Consider the following 24,534-nt stretch of genomic DNA (forward strand, 5'->3'; position numbering starts at 1 on the left):
TAGACTACCACATGCTGCCCTACTGTCGGTCTGGGGAGGGTGTAGACTACCACATGCTGCCCTACTGTCGGTCTGGGTAGGGTGTGTAGACTACCACATGCTGCCCTACTGTCGGTCCGGGGAGGGTGTAGACTACCACATGCTGCCCTACTGTCGGTCTGGGTAGGGTATAGACTACCACATGCTGCCCTACTGTCGGTCTGGGGAGGGTGTAGACTACCACATGCTGCCCTACTGTCGGTCTGGGGAGGGTGTAGACTACCACATGCTGCCCTACTGTCGGTCCGGGGAGGGTGTAGACTACCACATGCTGCCCTACTGTCGGTCCGGGGAGGGTGTAGACTACCACATGCTGCCCTACTGTCGGTCTGGGGAGGGTGTAGACTACCACATGCTGCCCTACTGTCGGTCCGGGGAGGGTGTAGACTACCACATGCTGCCCTACTGTCGGTCTGGGGAGGGTGTAGACTACCACATGCTGCCCTACTGTCGGTCCGGGGAGGGTGTAGACTACCACATGCTGCCCTACTGTCGGTCTGGGTAGGGTGTAGACTACCACATGCTGCCCTACTGTCGGTCTGGGGAGGGTGTAGACTACCACATGCTGCCCTACTGTCGGTCCGGGGAGGGTGTAGACTACCACATGCTGCCCTACTGTCGGTCTGGGTAGGGTGTGTAGACTACCACATGCTGCCCTACTGTCGGTCCGGGGAGGGTGTAGACTACCACATGCTGCCCTACTGTCGGTCTGGGTAGGGTATAGACTACCACATGCTGCCCTACTGTCAGTCTGGGTAGGGTGTAGACTACCACATGCTGCCCTACTGTCGGTCCGGGGAGGGTGTAGACTACCACATGCTGCCCTACTGTCGGTCTGGGGAGGGTGTAGACTACCACATGCTGCCCTACTGTCGGTCTGGGGAGGGTGTAGACTACCACATGCTGCCCTACTGTCGGTCTGGGTAGGGTGTGTAGACTACCACATGCTGCCCTACTGTCGGTCCGGGGAGGGTGTAGACTACCACATGCTGCCCTACTGTCGGTCTGGGTAGGGTATAGACTACCACATGCTGCCCTACTGTCGGTCTGGGGAGGGTGTAGACTACCACATGCTGCCCTACTGTCGGTCTGGGGAGGGTGTAGACTACCACATGCTGCCCTACTGTCGGTCCGGGGAGGGTGTATACTACCACATGCTGCCCTACTGTCGGTCTGGGTAGGGTGTAGACTACCTCATGCTGCCCTACTGTCAGTCTGGGGAGGGTGTAGACTACCACATGCTGCCCTACTGTCAGTCCGGGGAGGGTGTAGACTATCACATGCTGCCCTATTGTCGGTCTGGGGAGGGTGTAGACTACCACATGCTGCCCTACTGTCAGTTTTGGGAGGGTGTAGACTACCACATGCTGCCCTACTGTCAGTCTGGGGAGGGTGTAGACTACCACATGCTGCCCTACTGTCAGTCTGGGGAGGGTGTAGACTACCACATGCTGCCCTACTGTCGGTCTGGGGAGGGTGTAGACTACCACATGCTGCCCTACTGTCGGTCTTGGGAGGGTGTAGACTACCACATGTCTCCTCCGATACATGTGGAGTCGCCAGCCACTTCTTTTCCCCTTGACAGCGAGGAGTTTCACTGGGAGAACGTAACAGGGGCAGAGGTTCACGCTATTTCCCCCAGATCCCCTCCCTGCTGAACAGGCGCTATTGCAATGACCAGTAATCATACCCCACCAGCTTCCCACCCGCAAACACTGACAATTGTGTTTGTAGGGACGACTGACTAAGCCGGAGGTACCACTAACAGCTGGATTAGATTCCAGAGTCTCTGCGGTGGTAGGCGAGTGCTTAGACCTCTACACTACCCAGCCGCTCTAAGTGCTTAGACCTCTACACTACCCAGCCACTCCTAGTGCTTAGACCTCTACACTACCCAGCCACTCCTAGTGCTTAGACCTCTACACTACCCAGCCACTCCTAGTGCTTAGACCTCTACACTACCCAGCCGCTCTAAGTGCTTAGACGACTACACTACCCAGCCGCTCTAAGTGCTTAGACCACTACACTACCCAGCCACTCTAAGTGCTTAGACCTCTACACTACCCAGCCGCTCTAAGTGCTTAGACCTCTACACTACCCAGCCGCTCTAAGTGCTTAGACCTCTACACTACCCAGCCGCTCTAAGTGCTTAGACCTCTACACTACCCAGCCGCTCCTAGTGCTTAGACCTCTACACTACCCAGCCGCTCTAAGTGCTTAGACCTCTACACTACCCAGCCGCTCTAAGTGCTTAGACCTCTACACTACCCAGCCACTCCTTAGACCTCTACACTACCCAGCCACTCCTTAGACCTCTACACTACCCAGCCACTCCTTAGACCTCTACACTACCCAGTCACTCCTTAGACCTCTACACTACCCAGCCACTCCTTAGACCTCTACACTACCCAGCCACTCCTTAGACCTCTACACTACCCAGCCACTCCTTAGACCTCTACACTACCCAGCCACCCCTAGTGCTTAGACCTCTACGCTACCCAGCCACTCCTTAGACCTCTACACTACCCAGCCACCCCTAGTGCTTAGACCTCTACGCTACCCAGCCACTCCTTAGACCTCTACACTACCCAGCCACCCCTAGTGCTTAGACCTCTACACTACCCAGCCACCCCTTAGACCTCTACACTACCCAGCCACTCCTTAGACCTCTACACTACCCAGCCACTCCTTAGACCTCTACACTACCCAGCCACTCCTAGTGCTTAGACCTCTACACTACCCAGCCACTCCTAGTGCTTAGACCTCTACACTACCCAGCCGCTCTTAGTGTTTAGACCTCTACACTACCCAGCCACTCCTTAGACCTCTACACTACCCAGCCGCTCTAAGTGTTTAGACCTCTACACTACCCAGCCACTCCTTAGACCTCTACACTACCCAGCCACTCCTAGTGCTTAGACCTCTACACTACCCAGCCGCTCCTAGTGCTTAGACCTCTACACTACCCAGCCACTCCTAGTGCTTAGACCTCTACACTACCCAGCCACTCCTAGTGCTTAGACCTCTACACTACCCAGCCACTCCTAGTGCTTAGACCTCTACACTACCCAGCCACTCCTAGTGCTTAGACCTCTACACTACCCAGCCGCTCTAAGTGCTTAGACCTCTACACTACCCAGCCACTCCTTAGACCTCTACACTACCCAGCCGCTCTAAGTGCTTAGACCTCTACACTACCCAGCCGCTCTAAGTGCTTAGACCTCTACACTACCCAGCCGCTCTAAGTGCTTAGACCTCTACACTACCCAGCCGCTCTAAGTGTTTAGACCTCTACACTACCCAGCCGCTCCTAGTGCTTAGACCTCTACACTACCCAGCCGCTCTTAGTGCTTAGACCTCTACACTACCCAGCCGCTCCTAGTGCTTAGACCTCTACACTACCCAGCCGCTCTTAGTGTTTAGACCTCTACACTACCCAGCCGCCCAAATGGGGAGGGGGTAAACATTTTCTGATCTGCCTCTGAACTTCATCAGGTCCCACAAGTCGGACCTGATTGGCGCCGATTCTCCTCTCCTCTAGTCGACAGCTTTCCTCGGTCCGTACCCCCCCCCCCCCCCCCCCCCCCGAGTAGAATAGGTGTGTCCATTTTCACATGGGAGTGTACCAAAAGGTACCAAGCAACACCGGCGTTTTGTATTACTTAGATCATATCGTTTTCCGTAACGGGATATTTTTCTTTTCAGTGCTGAGGTCATCAAAGAAGACCCCACGTTCTCATGTTTCAGCCTCTCTCTCTCTCTCTCTCTCTCTCTCTCTCTCTCTCTCTCTCTCTCCCTCTCCCTCTCTCTCTCTCCCTCTCTCTCCCTCTCCCTCTCTCTCTCTCTCTCTCTCTCTCTCCCTCTCTCTCTCTCTCTCTCTCTCTCTCTCTCTCTCTCTCTCTCTCTCTCTCTCTCTCTCTCTCTCTCTCTCTCTCTCTCTGTACTTTTACTGGCTCACATTGGATCGTAATCTCTTCGTGAATTTGGTCGTAGTAGGAAGCACATCCAGCGCTACGGCGTTTTGCGGAAAGCGATACAGGCTCATAACCGGAGACGGTTTTACGACCGATACGTTTCGGAAATCCGCCACTAGTGTTGCGTGTTTGTGTCTGTGCGTGAGCTCTACATCACGATAGAATCCCTCAGATCGAACGACCATAGGAATCCGTTTTCAATTTTCAAAACCTCGTTGTCTACTGACGGCAGACTGGAGTGCTGTTTACGCTCGAGTCGCGTCGCTCAGGAAGTAAACTTGGGTCCAATCTGGGATGTTTATGTTATCGTGGTGAAACTGTCCATTATCACATTCACTCTCCCAAGTGATTTGAGTCGACTTCCCAACCGCACATACGTACTGTACTGTGGGCTGTCCAAGAGGATTTCAAAACAGACTTCTGTGGTTAAAAGACCGTGGAACAGGAGAGCTTCTTGAAATGCAATAGTTGTAACAGTATGAATATTTATACACGTCAGTTGGCTGTAACTCCCTGTAACTCGGCTGGAGTTGATATTTTAATCACGTTCTGTCTATAGAACCTGCCAATGAAATAAAGGCATTTAATCTTTTTTTTCTTTTTGGCAAGCGGCTTGGTTTTTGTCTTTGCTTCAAGGACTTATATGGCTCTTGGACTGAGGGTTCAATTATGTATGTATGTGTGTGTGTGTTGTGTGTATGTCCAAGAATTGTGTTAACCGCCACACATCTTACACCTTTAATCACACTCTGATGACACCATGCTTTTCCAGGCAGTGAATCACTTGGCTTCCTCTCTGGATCGCGTTTCCAGCGTCCTATATTTATATACCAGGTCATTCCAGACTGCAGCGGAGGGGGTGGAGGTAAAGAAAGTCAGCTCTGCAGGTTACAAGCGGAGGAGGCACAGGTTACATATAGAAGATTAGTTTAGTTTACGTTTATTTGCACATATAATAAAAGTACAATGAAAACAAGAATATGTTAGAACATTGTGCAGGAGAGGTTATCTCATGAAGATACCTTCCCTTCATATCAATATTCATACAGGAGAAATAAGAACAATGATTATGAAGATGCCTTCCCTTAACTCATTCTGCGCCATCGCTTAATGTGCCAGAGGGTGCTAGTACGCCATCGCTTTAATCAATGGGGGGACTGCAAGATTTGCGAGTGCTTAAAATATATCTTATATTGTTACAATCCCAGACCTGCTCAGGTCTGGGAGAATCAATGCCCCAGTGTCATACCGCCATCTAGTGGTCATCTGCAGAAGCTGCAGTCAACATTGACCCTGCTTGGTCATATTAATAACATTCTTTTGTGGCAATTAGTATCTATATTACAAGTGTTGTCTGTTTAGGGTTTCTCTGTGTTGGCATTTTGATTCTGTGTGTTGTATTAGCCTAGTCCTTGTTCCGGTATTGTTGTTTATTGTATTAGTTCTTGTGTCTTCTTCCCCCAGGTGTTTTCCATTGTTAATCAGTGTTAATTAGTGTCAGTATATATTGCTTGTGGTGGGTTGTTGGGATCATTGTCCCCGCGTTGTTCCCGTATTGGGCCCATGTCCTGTCAAGTGAGTTTGTTGTCCTGTCTAGTGAGCTTGTTCTTCTGTTTGTTATGTTAGCAATGTTTGGTGCTCGCTCTTTGTTTTTTCGTGATCAGTCCGTGTTTGTTCCAGAGCCAGCCCGGCTCTGCCTCCCTTTTGTTTTGGTAGTTTGGTTGAGTTAGTAAACATCCCTTCTTTAAGCATCACCCCTCGTCTCTGCCTCCGTTCCTTCTTCCTTGTCTGCATAATGTGTTCTCACCTTCATCATCACCCCCAACCGTAACAATATTATAGCTATGGGTCTAATACCCCCGTCGATTGTCAGTGAGTTGCTTCCAGTCAACATGTACGAAACGGATTGTTTTTTCATCAGTACAATTCCGTTTTATACCGTTTTGAATATGAATATAGTTTTGGTGATTCTTAGTAATCCCAGGAAAAGACGCGATAATAGCCATTTAGTGGAATACACTAAGCACGTAATTTTTCGCCTGATTATCGAATCTTCCTGAAATCAACGCTAGATTATCATTATTATCCTTCCTCATGCAAGAATGAAATGGCCCTCGTAGCGCGGCGCTTCCCCGCCACCTCCTCCCACTCAACAGCCACACACACACACAGATAGCTTTGATCGCGTTAGAAAGAAATATCAGATCAACGCAAGATTTTATATATAGTGTTCTTACCTTGTCTCTGATGTAATGCAAAAGAAATAATCCATTTATCTGATCGCCATTCCAAATACTGCTTGTGGAGGTCCGTCCCACATTACCGAGCGTTACACCTGAATGGGCGGGCTGGGTTAGTGTACCATGCCATCATTGTAAAGGCCTGCCTCGTCTGAGTATTTAAACCCCACCCGCATGGCTCAGATCGGCCCTGAAAATAAACTAGACCATTTCTAATAGAGTGCAATACCTGCTGGAAGACATAGGTGGCGGTATTTGCCCTTTTGCGAGCTCAGACCCATTCCCAATGATAACATCAGGCTGGATGGATGAAAATGAATGGATATAGCTAATAAAAGAAATAACGATTAAAACCAGAGTTTTCTCGTGATTGGCGCTGAACGGTTGGCGAGTTAACCCGACTTTTCTCGTGGCTGGCGTTGAATGAGTTAATATCAATTTCCATACAGGAGAAATAATAACAATTGTTGTGAAGGGCCAGATTAAACCGAATATATATATTTATTTATATATATTTAATTGTATTTGTATATTCTCTAATATTCCCTGATATCCCTTGTATATTCCTTGTACAATATGCATTGAATATCCATTCTGGCCTACTGAACATCCCATAATAGTCTCCATTCTACTATTGGTCGAGACCTTGGTGCCAGGCTGCCATACCCCTCAGACCCAGTTCAAACGTACCGCTCGACATGTACGAACAAGTCCTAGTTCCGCGTAGGAATTTGGCTACCGCACCACTAATGGGACTATTTGTTCATAGTGCGTATATATACTGCGCTACTAAAGTAGGACTTTCTTTTCAGTCCAGTTTCTTACCCTCCAATAGAGTCACAGACGTAAAGCCTCCCCGCGACGCCACGTGTGGGAGTAAGGCCAAGTTCGCCTACCATCGGTATTGAGACATCGTGTATATTAATATTTGAATAGTCATATTTGGCACTATATCGTCGAGTTGGACGTAGTCTATTAAGCTAATAATAGTCTGTTAATATATAGTGCTTCGTGCGGTGAGAATACTACCGTAGTCAGTACCCCATCGTTTCGGGCAGAGAACTGGCTGCTTACCCAGGGTGGTTGACCCTATGTGAAGCTGCACCCGAGGAGCCCCAGAGCCGACGAGCGAGTGGACCTGTATACTGGATTATTCTACCGACGACAGCCCGCCTTCCCAGGCACGGATTATGCTTTGGATACTTTGATTATTCCATGGATAAAGACCCCCGACACTGCTGTGTGTTGGAACCCCCCCCCCTGGAGAGGACGCAAGGTGAGGAGACGCTCTGCAAGACGAGGTCTCTTCACGTCTCTCCCCCGTGGACCGGAGAAAGCCGGCCCACAAAGAGTCCACCTGCTTTCATCTGTGGTCCAAGGATCGCCGGCGCATTGAACGGCACTACAGTGGGTTCACCTGGGATACCCTTGGCCGGACGAGGCAGCTGGATTCTACCCCCCCCCCCTCCTACTCCTGTCGGCTTACAAGCGACCGGATTAACCCCCTCTAGTGTATCCAGCCTATAATCATTAAAGTATCATTGCTGTTATTCCTTAACTATTCCAGGTCGTATATTTACCACCTGCGCCTTCAGAGATTGGACATTCTCTATTGATATACCGACGAATACTCCTTGCCATAAAAGTGCATACTATTTCAATTCATAAATGTAATTAAGTGATTAAGTGCTTATTCTACACACCATCGCTGTGTAGGAAATAAAGACCTGTTTCTAATTCGTACATTTGTGTTGGATCCGTTTCATCTACGTGAGAGTGTTCATGATAATATATTTATGCCGTGTACTGGGTGGCCGAATATTAAGTACAAAGGTAGTGGTAGTAAGTATCATATCTAGTAATACAGTCAGGGAATTGTACCCCTCAGTTACAATTGGTCCTTCGAGCCGGATGGTAATTAGTGTAATATTAATATAGTGTTATTAATATTGAAATGGCCTATGATGAACACTCCACGAAACGATCCTCCTAACCAACGCCCGCAGCGCGAACGACGGCTCCCTCAGTACTTAGAGGCTTACGCTGTCAGTCAACAACCTAGTCTTCTACTAACAGTAAACGCGGTAAAACTAGAAAGTAAAAGTATGTCTAACCCCAACGCCCAGACTACCCCGACCATAGAGGCCCCTACGGGCTCTAATGTAACTGACCAAGTTCACGGTGGGGACCAGTGGGAACCAGACATGACTTCACACCCCGCCAGTACTGAAGAAGTAGTCCCCGATGAGTCCCGGGAGGAATACAACGCTACTGAGAGAGAACTCGGCACGGAAGAAGACGGGGAGAGCACCGTGGAGATAGAGCTCCAAGGCTCCGCAAGGAGTACCCCGAGGGAAGGCTCCCCTATACAACCGCCTTCTCCCAGCGAGGCAGAGAGGACCCTACAGCAGGCCTTCCTCATCAGCCTGAACGCCGCTGCTGAACGCGACCGACTGCAGATCCAGCAGCGAAGCGAACACGAGCAGATACGTCTAGAAATAAGACGCATTCAGATGGAAGAGAATGTGGCCCGAGAACGAGCCGGTGCTCAACGGGACGCAGCGCGCGACAGACAGCAGTCGCAACTAATAGAACAGCTGATCAGACGGACAACACCCTCTCCCTCCGCCAGAGGCTCCAGGAACTCGTCTAGACACACCTCCAGGGCGGCATCCCCTAGCCGAGTAAACAACCCTGAACTTGACCAACAGACGAGGTCTATACCCCCCACAGACCACCTCCCCCCACCGGTCCAAGCGAGACCTAGCAACCGGGAAGGAGCAGCATATCCTGTGGAGAGGCTAAACCAGAGACTACAAGCACTGGATGACCTAACTGAAGACGAAGAGGAAGAGGAGGAGAACCACGCCCGAAGACAGCACAGTACTCTACCGGACCAGGAGGTCCGGTACAGCCCAGGCTATACTCCCGCGGAGCTGCGCTACAGACCCCCGACTCTATACACGGGTGAGCACGACGCACGACCCGCACCGAGGAACAGCACCTGGACAAGCGGGCCATGGTACACTGCCGGTACCAGCCCATACCAAGGAGCGGGAGGAGACTCGCCTAGGAGGCCTCTCCCCCAACGCTCGCCGATGTATCCACAGTCAGCGTCATACATTGGCACGCCTATGGTACCCGACTTCACCCAAGAGAACCGGGCCCAGTATACAGAACTCCGCATGTGTCTGGAGACCATGTTGGTGGATGTATTGGATGAACGCCACAAATACGCCATCCTACTGCAGCACTTAAAGGTGCCCCGCGCACATAATATAGCGCTCGCCTACGCAACTTCCACCACCCCATACACAGCAGCGCTGGTAGCATTGGACCAGAGGTATGGGCGCATATGGGATTACGTGATCCAGGAGATCCGACACATCGACCGCTTACCCCCAGCAATAGACAATCGAGCACTGGACGACCTGTCCATCAGAGTGCAGTCCCTGGTAGGGATGTTGGGAGCGCAAAGAGAGAAGGGGAAGTATGAACTTTACGCCAACTCAAATGTGGAAAGGATCTTGGAGAAGCTGCCGCCCGCTCGACAGGAGCGTTTTAGGCGGCAGAGAGACCACCGAGACCCGAATGGCCCCGAACCGAACCTCCTCGATCTAGCAGACTTCCTGGCGAGAGAAGTCAGCAGCCTACGGCTAGATACATTCGGACGGAGCACCCCTGGCTCCAGAGAAGGAACCAGACGACTAAATGATGGAAGAAGATCGGTGACTGTGATGCACCAATCGGAGTCAGTACCGAGCAGCAGGAGCCACAGTACCCCCTCCAGAACGGAGAAGTGGAAGATAGTGTGCCCCTACTGTGAGAAAGAACACTGGCTAGCGCAATGTGACTCCTTCCCCAAGCTGAACGCGGAGGAAGCAGGTCAATGGATAAAGTCCAACAAGCGCTGTTTTCGCTGTGCGCGCTCACACATGGCAGCCGAATGCCGCTTAAAGAAAAGGTGCACCAAGTGCGATGGAGCCCATCTGGACATACTTCACGACAGTAACAGACGGCGCCCTTCACCTGCACCATCCAGCCGCAAAGCGAGCGTCATGTACATCGATCCCGCCAGCAGCAGTGGAGCCCGAGTACTCCTAAAAGTAGTGCGTGTGACACTAAGCTACCAGAATAAAGTCCTGGACACTTACGCCGTCCTCGATGACGGGTCAGAGAAGACCCTGCTGCTCGCCTCCGCTGCGGCCCAGCTAGGGCTGCGGGGAAGCGAAACCCAAATGACAATTCGGACAATAAGACGAGATTTGAAGAAGATAAAGGGCGAGGATGTCTCATTCTCTATCGCAGCAAGCGGCCAGCCTGAGCGACGGTACCAGATTGCAGACGCTTTCACCAGCCAAGAAATAGGACTGTCGCGGTACACATACCCCGTCGCCAAGCTGATGGAGAAATATGCACATCTGCGCAAGTTACCGATCCCGCTCATAGACAATGCTATGCCGACCCTGTTGATAGGCTCCGACCATGCAGACCTCATTGTCCCGATAGACCGGGTTCATACCGGACCCCGAGGCTGCCCTGCAGCAGTCGAGACCCGTTTGGGATGGACTCTCCAAGGCCCGCTCGCCAAATCTCTCAACCGAAGTACAGCCACTAGATGTCTCCACTCCCGAGTCACAGAGGGAGAAACCGCACTCCTGCAACACGTAGAGCGGCTATGGACCCTAGAACAAATGCCCTTTAAGAACGGAAAGAAAGACATTCGCTCTAAAGATGACATTTACGCCATTCACCTCCTCGAGACAGGGACCAAGAGAGTCCCAGTCAACGGCGTGTTGAGATACGCCACGCCACTCCTGCGGCGAGAAGGAATGCCTACGTTCCACGCCAAGACAGACGCCACAGAACGGTACCTGCTGAACACGGAGCGGCGCTTAGCCAAGAACCCCGCCCAAGAGAGTGTATACCGCGCTGAGATTGAGAAGCTCATCACAGCGTCACACGTCACAAAAATGGACATTAAAGAGGCTGACCAGACCACTGAATCGTGGTACGTGCCCCACCACAAGGTCCATCACAACGGTAAAGACCGCATAGTATTTAACTGCAGCTACCAGATCGGATCCCAAAATCTGAATAAAGAGTTACTGCCCGGTCCCACACTCGGCCCCTCCCTACTCGGCGTTCTACTCCGCTTCCGCCAGGAAAAGGTGGCCATCAGCGGGGACATTAAAGGAATGTTCCTGCAGGTGAGATTAGTAGAGGCGGACAAGCCCCTGTTACGGTTCCTATGGAGAGAGAAGCCAGGAGATGAGCACCCAGCCATCTACCAATGGGAAGTCCTCCCCTTCGGAACGACGTGCAGCCCCTGCTGTGCGACATTTGCATTACAGAAACATGTAGCAGAGGACCCAGCAGCGGACGAAGAGGTCCGACACAGCGTAAAGAACAGCTTCTACGTGACAACTGTCTACAAAGCCTTTCAACCCAGGAAGAAGCCGAGGCTCTCCTGATTAAACTCCGCGCCTCATTGATCAAAGGCGGCTTTGATCTCAGGCAGTGGGCCAGCAGCGATCCGCAAGTACTGCGCAGCCTCTCCTCCGAGGACAAGGCAGCCAGCAGCGAGACCTGGATGGCTACAATCCCGGGAGAAGCCCAGGAGATGACCCTGGGATTGGTGTGGCGATTCAAAACAGATTCGCTTCACTACAGACACAAGCCCCTGACTACGGAGCAGGGAAGGCCGGCGGCGGCGCCGACCACCAGACGGAGTGTGTACACAACACTCGCCCGACAATATGACCCGCTAGGATGTATTCTACCGTACACCACCAGGGCAAAAATGATTGTACGAGCATTGTGGGACAAGGACCAGGGCTGGGACGACCCCATTCCCGCACACCTTGCATCCACCTGGAGAGAGTGGGAGATGGAGCTCCACTCACTCCCAGGCGTTAATATGCGCCGAAGCTACTTCCCACCCACGGTGAGGCCAGAGACATGTAAAACGGACTTACACGTCTTCAGTGACGCCTCAGAGGTCGCATACGGATCAGTAGCCTACTTGCGGGCCCAAGAAAGGGGGGGAGAGATCTACACAGCATTTGTCCTCGCCCGCTCGAGAATAGCCCCACGCAAGCAACAATCTATCCCACGTCTAGAGCTCTGCGCAGCCCTAGCCGGAGCGCACCTAGCCACGCTCATCCAACGTGAGCTCACCATACCGGTGTCTAGAACAATCCTGTGGTCAGATTCCACGACGGTACTCGCCTGGATCAAATCGGACTCATGCAAGTACAAAGTCTTCGTGGGAGTCAGAGTCACCGAGATTCAAGACTTAACCGAAGAGTTAACCGGAGAAACAGAGTGGCGCTACGTTGATACAAAACAGAACCCAGCTGACGTCATCACCCGGGGGATGCCCCTGGATGACCTCACCCGTCGCAATGTCTACAGTGACGGCCCCGCATTCCTAAGACTCCCGGAAGGACAGTGGCCCATGCCTATCCCGAGGGAAGCAAGTCCAGAGGAGGTGGAAATTAAGAAGTCTGTGTTCTGTGGATTGAGCACCGTAGCCTCCACCGACCCTAACATAAACGATTGCACGTCCATAGAGAGTGCACAACAAAGAACATTCCTGCGGTACCACCCGGAGTGCAAGTCCCCCGCTGATATGTCAGCAGCTAACTACGAGGAAGCAGAATTGCTTCTACTGCAGCGAGCCCAGAGAGACTCGTTCCCCGATGAATTGGCCTGTCTACAGGGAGGAAAGCCCGTCCCATCCGACAGCAGATTAATTCAGCTGGCCCCCGAGAGCGACGCTCATACCCTCATCAGAGTGGGTGGTCGCCCACGCAGAGCCCCCAATCTACCGGATGACATCAAACACTACCTACCGTCTCTACAGACCCACCAGAAGTGGGTAAAGGAGAGAGACAATTTGACAGAAGGAACAGTCGTCATGATTATTGATCAATCACTGCCCAGAGCTATGTGGCCGGCCGGCCGCGTAAGCAAAGTGATCACCGGTGCCGACGGCAAGGTCCGAGCAGCTGAAGTGCTCGTCCAGGGTCGCACTTACACCCGTCCCGTGGCAAGGCTCATAGAACTGCCTCGACTCCCAGACACAATCGATGATGACCATGACCCTACAACCCTATGACTTTGTGAAGTTGACTGACCCCTACAGCAAACCCTTATGTGTAAATAGACAACGCGATTAATCTGTCTCTGTTTAACTGATTAGGTCTGGGACCTATTCAGGGGGTGGCTGTTGTGAAGGGCCAGATTAAACCGAATATATATATTTATTTATATATATATATTTAATTGTATTTGTATATTCTCTAATATTCCCTGATATCCCTTGTATATTCCTTGTACAATATGCATTGAATATCCATTCTGGCCTACTGAACATCCCATAATAGTCTCCATTCTACTATTGGTCGAGACCTTGGTGCCAGGCTGCCATACCCCTCAGACCCAGTTCAAACGTACCGCTCGACATGTACGAACAAGTCCTAGTTCCGCGTAGGAATTTGGCTACCGCACCACTAATGGGACTATTTGTTCATAGTGCGTATATATACTGCGCTACTAAAGTAGGACTTTCTTTTCAGTCCAGTTTCTTACCCTCCAATAGAGTCACAGACGTAAAGCCTCCCCGCGACGCCACGTGTGGGAGTAAGGCCAAGTTCGCCTACCATCGGTATTGAGACATCGTGTATATTAATATTTGAATAGTCATATTTGGCACTATATCGTCGAGTTGGACGTAGTCTATTAAGCTAATAATAGTCTGTTAATATATAGTGCTTCGTGCGGTGAGAATACTACCGTAGTCAGTACCCCATCGTTTCGGGCAGAGAACTGGCTGCTTACCCAGGGTGGTTGACCCTATGTGAAGCTGCACCCGAGGAGCCCCAGAGCCGACGAGCGAGTGGACCTGTATACTGGATTATTCTACCGACGACAGCCCGCCTTCCCAGGCACGGATTATGCTTTGGATACTTTGATTATTCCATGGATAAAGACCCCCGACACTGCTGTGTGTTGGAACCCCCCCCCCTGGAGAGGACGCAAGGTGAGGAGACGCTCTGCAAGACGAGGTCTCTTCACGTCTCTCCCCCGTGGACCGGAGAAAGCCGGCCCACAAAGAGTCCACCTGCTTTCATCTGTGGTCCAAGGATCGCCGGCGCATTGAACGGCACTACAGTGGGTTCACCTGGGATACCCTTGGCCGGACGAGGCAGCTGGATTCTACCCCCCCCCCCCCCCTCCTACTCCTGTCGGCTTACAAGCGACCGGATTAACCCCCTCTAGTGTATCCAGCCTATAATCATTAAAGTATCATTGCTGTTATTCCTTAACTATTCCAGGTCGTATATTTACCACCTGCGCCTTCAGAGATTGGACATTCTCTATTGATATACCGACGAATACTCCTTGCCATAAAAGTGCATACTATTTCAATTCATAAATGTAATTAAGTGATTAAGTGCTTATTCTACACACCATCGCTGTGTAGGAAATAAAGACCTGTTTCTAATTCGTACATTTGTGTTGGATCCGTTTCATCTACGTGAGAGTGTTCATGATAATATATTTATGCCGTGTACTGGGTGGCCGAATATTAAGTACAAAGGTAGTGGTAGTAAGTATCATATCTAGTAATACAGTCAGGGAATTTTACCCCTCAGTTACAACAATGATTATGAAGATACCTTCCCTTAATATCAATATTTATACAGGACAAATACTAACAATGCTTATGAAGATACCTTCCCTTAATATCAATATTCATACAGGAAAGATAAGAACAATGATTATGAAGATACCTTCCCTTAATATCAATATTCATACAGGGAAGATAAGAACAATGATTATGACACCATCAAGGGTTCATATCCAAACAAAGGAAAACACGCTACAATTAACATGGACATTTGTTAAGATAAGATGCATTACAATGAAAGTGTTTGCTAATTAAGCACATTTTAAGATGTTTTTTAATTAATATTAATGTAGATGTTGACTGTAGTGATGGAAGTAGATTGTTCCAAAGAGACGGTCCTCTGTATTTTAACGTGTATTTATTAAGGGAAGTCCAACAACATGGAAGATGAAAGACGTGTGGAATAAGAGTGAATGTCTGAGGGAAAATCTGGAAAGGGCTTAGGTAGGTCACGAGTAGGGATGCCCCGATCGATCGGCCAGCGATCGGTATCGGCCGATATTCAGTATAAATATGAGATCGGTGATCGGTGATAATGCTTTATTTTCACCGATCGTCAAAACCGATCGAAAAACATGATCCAATTCTTAGCGGAGATCTCACTGCTGACTTCTCTCTCAGACACACAGCTGCCTGCAGCGTACGGCCCCTCCTCCTCCCCAGCCCCTCCCGCACTCGTGTAAACAAGAGGCTCCTATGCCTCGCAGTCTGCTATAGTCTGGTGCATGCGACGTGAGCTAACGTTGACTACCTACCGAGCTAACGTTACTGTTTAAACTAAATGACCCATTGACTACATGAGGCATTGTCTAACGTTATCTAACTGGCTAGCTACTGATAGCTGCTGATATCAACAAATGCTCCAGCAATAGTCGAGTGCATGATAAGTTACCTCTGTTGACTCGGTAGCTCACGTTAGCTCACGTTAGCTCTAAACTAAATAGTTCACTGAGGCGTTGTCTTAACGTTATCTAGCCGGCTAGCAGTAGCTACAGATAGCTCCTGATATCAATGTCTTATAACATTGATTCGATGCGTATTCGAGCTGAGGGCATGCTGAATGTGATTTATATCAATAGGTCCAGCTGCAGCGCCGGAGAATCCTGGCCGTAGCTGGAGGCTACTCGAGTACACACAGACAGTGGAGCTGTTTGCAGATAGCGAGCATTTTGACTTGTTGCGTGGTGGCGATGTCTCGCAGATAATACAACTACAAGTATGATCATATAATATATATTTTTTATAAAAAAAAAATTAATTATATATATATATATATATTTTTTATACCAAAAACTATCGATATCGGCCGATATGGCTCAAGACGATCTGTGATCGGTATCGGTGGCAAAAAACGTGATCGGGGCATCCCTAGTCACGAGTTAGGTGTAAATATGTATACATATGCCTGATTATGTTCACATCAAATATGTATAGAAGTTTGTATTTTCTGAAGAAAGGAGCAGAAAGGCAGGGGTGTAAAACGTACCCAGAAATTATACTTAAGTGAAAGTATGGGTACCATCTCAAAATCGTACTCAAGTAAAAGTCAGAGTATCATGCAGAGCTAATGATGCTAATGATGGAGCATCGCCGTCGGTTGTGTGACAGTGAAGGGCTGATTGATTGATTGATTGATTGAAAACTTTATTAACAGATTGCAGAATGGGTACAATACAGTACAGCTCAATACACACAATTGTTAAGGGGATGCAGACCAGAGAAAGACTTTCGTCTTGTTTACATCAGGGTCCCCCATTTTCAATTCATCAGGACATATTATGACATACATGACATACAGATAGTCAGTACTGCTACATCTATACATTTATGACATACCAGATTTGCAAATACAGTACTGTTTGTGATACAGAAGGAGTCAAGAAAAGGGAGTATATACATTTGACGTAGAAACTGTACGTTCTGTATTGTCACAGTGAAAGGGTTAACATTTAACAAACTTCAAAAGAAAGTCTGAAGCCTTTGTAGATAGTTGACGCCTTTAGACGAGGAAGAAGCGGGGAAGTCCAATCAGACATGTTTTGAATAGCGCACATCATTTGAATGTTACATCACCAGGGAGCTCTAATTACACCCTAATTAAGAATTCCAACACGTTGTTTCCACGGTCACGGAAGGTCAATCAATATGTGTGAACATGAGTCACTCTACTCACACTCTTCTCAAAGCCAGGAACCAGAGAAGTACGACTGAAACGTCTGATGTCATCGAGGACAAAGCGGCTTCGTTGACAATGAATGGGAGACTGATTTTGTGGACGTACATTAATTTGAATTTTTTATACCCAAATTATCTTTATTCTATACAGTATTGTTCTCAGTTCTGAAATAGAAAATGTACCTTTACCATCTCTCCCAATACACATTGTCTATGGAGGAGCTTCAGACTTTACACCTTAACTCATTGACTGCCACTCTGTTTTCCCATCTTTACTCAATGGCGCCAGCGTTATTGACCATTTTCACGATGTTTGCGGACCCATCGTATATTCTATATTATAGCTATGGAGACAATAGCATAGCTCATTTGACGGGCACTATTTATAGTCCAACAGTGACAAACCAGTTAATTTCTATATACTTTAGTTTGTGCGCTATTCCACGCTAAACAACGCCCCTTTTCAAAATAATCCAGTATTTTTTTCTAGATTGCGAGATATGACGTTATATGCATATGGGCAAATCATTCGGGTTGCTCGCCTGAAACCTATATATAGTAGTTTCTTCACAAGATCATCAAGGGGGGGGGGGGGGGGGGGGGGGGGCTCGTTTTACGAAGCTACGATCGTTACCAAAAGCATGTTTTAGGTTCGGTAAAATAGACCTAAAATAATACTACTAAGGTACTCCAAAATGAATAATCCCAGTAGTTCCATCGCAATCGCAATTACTCATGTGCATTGGGCATGGCTATAATACGGGAAACAATAGGTTTCAGGCGAGCAAATCTCCGACAGATGGCTGTGTTCTGATTCACTTTGAGGGGGAAGGGATTCCTGCAGCCAGAGGCACAGAGAGAGAGAGAGAGACACCTTAGAGACCCAGGTCAAAAGGTAGGCGATGCTTCCACCTGTCGGGATTCGATCGTCATTGCAATTTTTACATAAGCAGCGGTGCCAGGGAGACACAGGCAGGTCGGCGCGAGTGTTTAGAATGGGGAAATCGGAAAAAAAGAGAAAAGGATCAAAACCCGAGAAATCTCGGGTTTGGCGCTCAACGGTTGGATTCGAAACCAGAGTTGATGTTCGCTTAATATTTTCATACTGACGTAGACCAATAGGAATAATAACACATTTGCACACTTTGCCAACCTAGGATGGCTTAGAGTAGACGACAGAGTACAGCAACTTGCAATGGGCCTGGTCTACAAGATACACGACCAAGGTACCCATGTACATGTCAAAATACTTCCCAAAGGTCAGTGAATACCACGATCACAACACCAGAGGGAGCTCCACAAATCATGTAAAACCCAGATTCGGCTCAAACAAGGGACTAAACACGTTTCGCAATTATGCCACAACAATGTGGAACGCCCTACCCAAAGCTGTAAAGGAATGTGAATCACTACCCACCTTCAAAAACACTCTCAAAGAACACCTACAGGAGACTGCAATTCAAAACTGGCCCCTACAAATGTCCTAACTCAGTTGTACAATAAAGACCAAGCATGGCTTTGTCAGTATTCCAATGTACCCAACCCCCCCCCCCCCCCACCTCCAATGTACAGCCCCACCCCACCTACCCAACCTCCCCCAATGCACAGTTTCTATGTCAAATGTATATACACTCTTTTTCTGGATTTTTTTAGTATCACAAACAGTACTGTATTTGAAATGTCATAAATGTATAGATGTAGCAGTACTGTCTATCTGTATGTCGTGTATGTCATATGATGAATTGAAAATGGAGGACCCTGATGGAAACAAGACGAAAGTCTTTCTCAGGTCTGCATCCTCTTAACAATTGTATGTATTGAGCCGTACTGTACTGTACCCATTCTGCAATCTGTTAATAAACTTTTCAATCAATCAATCAAAAACATATGAAATGTGCTGGATTGTAACTTCTAACCATGTAAATAGTATAATTCTAAGCTTGATTTAAAAATATGATCGTGATGTTTCATGATTTCAGAACTCCATCCCGCCTTGATAGAGCCGACAAAAGAGACGGGACAATGGGACGGCCATTTTTCCAAGTGTCCCAAGGAGTTGAGGCACTACTGTGTCCACGGGGAGTGTCGTTACATACAGGAACAGATGGCGCCCTCGTGCAGGTAACGGATTCATTCACTTAACCCTTTCACTACCACACTACAGAACGTTTTTTTTTTATCCACTTTTTCTCCCATTTTCTATGTTTTCTCCCATCCCAATTTCGTATCATCCAATTCAACCCTCCCCTGTCACGAACGCTGTTTCTTGCCTCCCACAAGCCGGCTGCAATGTGGACTAAGTCATACATAGCACAAGTCCCCTCCGGTACTTGAGGTAACAGCAGTCGCATCTTTTCACCTGCGCAGCTCGATCTCTCAGTGGCGAGGAGTAACGCGTGGGAGGCTCACGCTGCCCCCGACACTTCCTGATTCTACTGCGCAGGCGCACCAACCAACCTGTAGGAGTCGCTGTCCACAACGCCCGATCCCCACCCATCAGTTTCCCACCCCCTAATACGGCCAATGTGTATTAGTATGAACGACCAGCTAAACTGAAAGCAAATGTGGAGCGCTGGGCTCGAACAGGCAAGCCCAGCGTCTCCAGATTTCGTGGCGACGTAGCCGCCCATCACACTACAGAAAGTTAACCTTTCATTACCACACTACAGACGGTTAACCAGCTCTGTAGTGTGGTAGTGAAAGGTTAACTTTCTGTAGTGTGGTAGTGAAAGGGTTAACCTTCTGTAGTGTGGTAGTGAAAGGTTAACCGTCTGTAGTGTGGTAGTGAAAGGGTTAACCGGCTGTAGTGTGGTAGTGAAAGGGTTAACCTTCTGTAGTGTGGTAGTGAAAGGGTTAACCTTCTGTAGTGTGGTAGTGAAAGGGTTAACCGGCTGTAGTGTGGTAGTGAAAGGGTTAACCGGCTGTAGTGTGGTAGTGAAAGGGTTAACCTTCTGTAGTGTGGTAGTGAAAGGGTTAACCTTCTGTAGTGTGGTAGTGAAAGGTTAACCGTCTGTAGTGTGGTAGTTAAAGGGTTAACCCTTTGTTGTGGGGCAGTGAAAGGGTTAACCTTCTGTATTGTCACAGTGAAAGGTTATCCGCAGTGGTGCGTTGGTGATTTCATACCTGGTTGCACTGTGTTTTAATGACGCCACATGCACGCGCGCTCCCGCGCATGCGCATAAATGTTCCCTCGCGTTCGCACAGACTAAAGACGCCTAAAGATTGCCTCTAGGAATGGAATGTAACACATTTCATTCACAAGTTTTGTGTGAATGTATCTGAGGACATATGTGACTCGACGTGACCAAACCCGACTTGGTGCGGCGAGATACAAGCATCAGAAAAACGCGAAAATGTCTGGCACTTTAGAAAATCGAAATCTTGCTTTTTTGACTGCTTTGAAATGTCATTGCTCTGTTCCCTTATTTGCAAAACTTAATACAACTTGTAAATGAGTTAATTATTGTTATTTGTCCAACAGTATTGTGTCTCAATACTGTGGGAAAGACTACAAACGAGGCCTTATTTACATTTACATTTAGTCATTTAGCTGACGCTTTTATCCAAAGCGACTTACAAGTTCTGTACGACAAGCCATCAGGAAGGGCACAACTCTATCAGCTGAGTAACAATGTTCATCAAAGTGTTGAGTGCTACAGTGTAGGTTAGTTTATTAGGACAAGTGCATGACAGTACGGTTAGTTAGGGTTAGATATTTTTATTTTTATTTTTTTAATTCAGATAATGGTTGAAGAAGTGCGTCTTTAATCGACGGCGAAAGATTGGACGTGTTTCGGCTGTCCTAACTGGGGTGGGTAGATCATTCCACCATTGTGGGGCAAGGACTGAGAATAGGCGACTTCTCTTTGATGACCCTCCCGGAGCTTGTATAGGAGTAGGTCTGAGGCGGCCAGAAGATGCAGAGCGTAGGGGTCTTGAGGGTGTGTAGTTAGGGACCATTGACCGGAGGTAGGCGGGAGCGGTTCCCTTTGCCGCACGGTATGCTAGGTCGAGGGCCTTGAAGCGGATTCGAGCAGCAATGGGGAGCCAGTGCAGGTCCCTAAGAAGTGGGGTGACATGGCCCGACTTCGGTAGGTTTGAGATCAGGCGGGCCGCTGCGTTCTGAATGAGTTGAAGAGGCTTAGTGGCAGTGGCCGGGAGGCCAGCGAGCAGTGCGTTGCAGTAGTCGAGGCGGGAGATGACTGTTGATTGGACGAGGAGTTGGGTGGCTTCTTTTGTCAGGAAGGGGTGGATCCTTCTGACGTTGCTCAGGAGGAATCGGCAGGTTCTGGTTGTCGCTGCGATGTGAGCAGAGAAGTTCAACTGGGCCCCGTTCCCCGTACCTGGATAACTGAGTTAGCCGGATAACTTTCGGGTAAGTCTGACTTAAGCCGGACTTTCCGATTCCCCGTACTTGGATTTTCCAAATCACCATGACAACAGATCCAAAAGTTTGAGCCTGGTCGAAAGCAGAGTTTAAGTTCAAGTTAGCCTGAACCATCGCCACGCCCCCGCAAAAAAGTGACAGCCCGTTTCCTGAAATTATTCCCACAGTCTACGATCTGCATTATACCATTCTGAATTACGTTTTTGTGCTCCATTCTTCCAGAGGGGGCTTTTGAAATGTAAAATAGACCCAAAATGCTGATACTAAATTCACTTTGTCCTAAATAATGCACGTTATATATACCGTGGCGCTCGCTCGGTGCGATGTACACATTATGACGTGGTTATTTTAATTGTAACTGGGATTAAGATGTCTGATGATATGCGCTGTTTGACGGATTTGAGAAATTGAATGAGCCGTTGACGTCACATTAATGAATGAGGATAAAGAAATAAAACTTCATTCAAAATAAAGAATATTCTAAACACGGGTCTCTCGTTCATTAATGTATAAACAATGAATTTATCCCATCTCGCACAGTGGCGCAGCGGTAGTGCTCAAGCCTGCCAACCCAGCGACTGGTGTTTGAAACCCCGTGTTTCCAATATAATTTTTTTGAATATAATATTAATGATTTTACGCCAAAGTAGCCTGGTTTTAAGTTAAAATATTATAAATCTACATGCATTGAGGATGTCATTCTTTATATAGCTCTCAACGTGCACCAAATTGAATTATTCCTATATTGCAAAAAGAAGGAAAAGACTAGGGTTTCGAACCCCGGTCGTCTGCGTGAAAGTCAAAAGAACAACCCGTTAGACCACAGTGGAGATAAGTTAAAGATTGACTATACATCAATCAATGGGTAAGAGAGCCGTATCGTAATTCTGTATAACAGTTTAACTAATTATATTCGCTAGCAAGATCTCATTTGATTATTCAATCCAGCAGGCAAGTTTAAAGAAATATAATCTGATTGATTGAGGTAATGAGGGACTTAAAATTAGCCTATAGATAACGCATTTAACTTGTCGGCGAGGCGATTGAGCCGTATTGCAATCTGTCAATATAGTTTTAAATCAATTAATCAATCAATGCCGTTAGAGAATCAGGATCTCTGCCATCGATACGTGCTGGCTTTTCACCTGAAGCGGCCGCGCGCACTTAGCCTGGGTCTCAAGTCTGAATCGAGTTAACGAGACTGAATCCACCTTCGAGGAACAGGAAAATCCCGGCTTCAAACATCGGGTTAACTGAATCTGGATAATGACATCTTGATCGACTTAGTTGAACCAGGTACGAGAAACAGGGCCCTGGTCGTCGAGGACATGCTGGGTGTGGTCCGTCTGCACGTTATTCATGCATTAAATGCAGGTACTTAGCGAGGTGTTGAAACACACACAAGGATAGCTCTCCTTTCTTAATAGCAGAGAGAACGAAATGTTAATACACTTATCTTAACGTTATAAGTTATAGCAACTTAACTTGTGACAAACGCCAGTGTCTATTACGCGCGTTGCACTGACTCCGAAAAGACCTTCATCATAAAACGTGACTCGGGTCGTCTTGTCATTAAACAACATTAAAACACATTTAGAATGTCACAAATTTTATGAGCGAACGAATTTCTTGGTGTGCTTGGGAGCAGGGGCGTAGCTGGGGGGGGGTAGCTTAGGATGATTCCAAGGGCCCAGCACTGGACACTCATTGATACTATGTTTGTTTCTGAAGTGTGTGTGTGTGTGTGTGTGTGTGTGTGTGTGTGTGTGTGTGTGTGTGTGTGTGTGTGTGTGTGTGTGTGTGTGTGTGTGTGTGTGTGTGTGTGAGATATATAGAGAGAGAGGGGGGGCTTTGGTAGACTATTGCATTGGTCCATTCATTGAAGATGAACGCAATGCGACATCCTTTACTAGGCTCACCCACCAACAGTGCAGGTGCTGAACTGCTGATCCGAATGTATAGGTAAAAACCATATTATGCGTTTTCATCAATAAAAAAATTGCCAAAAATATCTCCGCTTGCGCGCTCGCATTCACTGGGGGCCTACAAATACATTCTTTCATGGGGCCCAGAATCTGGAGCTACACCCCTGCTTGGGAGCATTCAAGCCTGGATCCATTGACCTCTACAGGTTATGTTAAAGTGATATGTGGTCCAGTTCTGTATCGTAGTGGCTCCGCTCGGCGTCACTCATGCACTATCCTCGCATATGTGCACGCGCACTGAATAAAATTCCACAATGTACCTTTATCCCAGTATTCATCTGACCACACCCCTCGTTAGCTTACCTTCATAAGCAGGTGTGTGGTCACCTGCTCTCCTCCTTTCTCGCTTTCACCACAAGGAAGTGCCTCGGTAGATCCCCACTTGACGTGATGTGATAGTAGGAGAAGAGTTGGAAAACAAGAGATACGTTGACATCATATCTTTATTTTCTCTCTCACTATTTTTGAGAAAATACGGCGATATTGTCTTCGTCACTGGAGTGTCTGGAAGATGGTGATCATTCTAAAAACCTCCACCGGTTTTCGTATTGGGAGCACGCCGCTGCATGCCTCCCAACTGCAGTTCCTTGCTGTGGCTGGTTGCGGTAAAACCTTTCAGGACACAGCTGGACTGTAGTGACGCACCGTCTGTTGTGAGAAGCGGTGGGTTCCAGGTTGGTGAGTAATGTTTTGCTTGCAAGCTCCACTTGTCTGTTAGTGCTATGGGGGCTAGCTGACAATGTTTACGAACACCGGCCCCAGATTAGGGTCCTTTGTTCAGCCTCTTAGGCAACAGCGGAGGACCTTGGTCTGAAGCCCATTATAGCAACTAGTGGGCCACGACCAGTAACTGGTGATCCCAGGATCTCTGGATGCGTGGGTACTTCTCTGTCACCGTATAGGCCCCGTCTCTCATATGCAAATGAGAGTTTACCCTAAACGAGGAAATGTGAGCATGGATGTTCATTATCGGAAAATCCATGTTCAAGTCAGCTACAGCCCAGATGGGATTTGTGCTGGCGCCGCCGGATGTTGG

The 24,534-nt window shown here is 48.2% G+C and overlaps 1 protein-coding gene across 1 annotated transcript in view; it reads left to right on the forward strand.

Moving 5' to 3' along the window:
* btc (betacellulin, epidermal growth factor family member) overlaps window positions 1-24,534 on the forward strand; it is a 52,903-nt gene that overhangs the window by 6,802 nt on the left and 21,567 nt on the right. The window contains exon 3 of the mRNA XM_084325978.1: window positions 19,106-19,247. Coding sequence (XP_084182104.1) covers window positions 19,106-19,247 — 142 coding nt within the window. The remainder of the gene's footprint in view (window positions 1-19,105; window positions 19,248-24,534) is intronic.

Source organism: Notolepis coatsorum, assembly GCF_963971535.1.
Source record: "Notolepis coatsorum genome assembly, chromosome: 12".
Lineage (NCBI taxonomy): Eukaryota > Metazoa > Chordata > Actinopteri > Aulopiformes > Paralepididae > Notolepis > Notolepis coatsorum.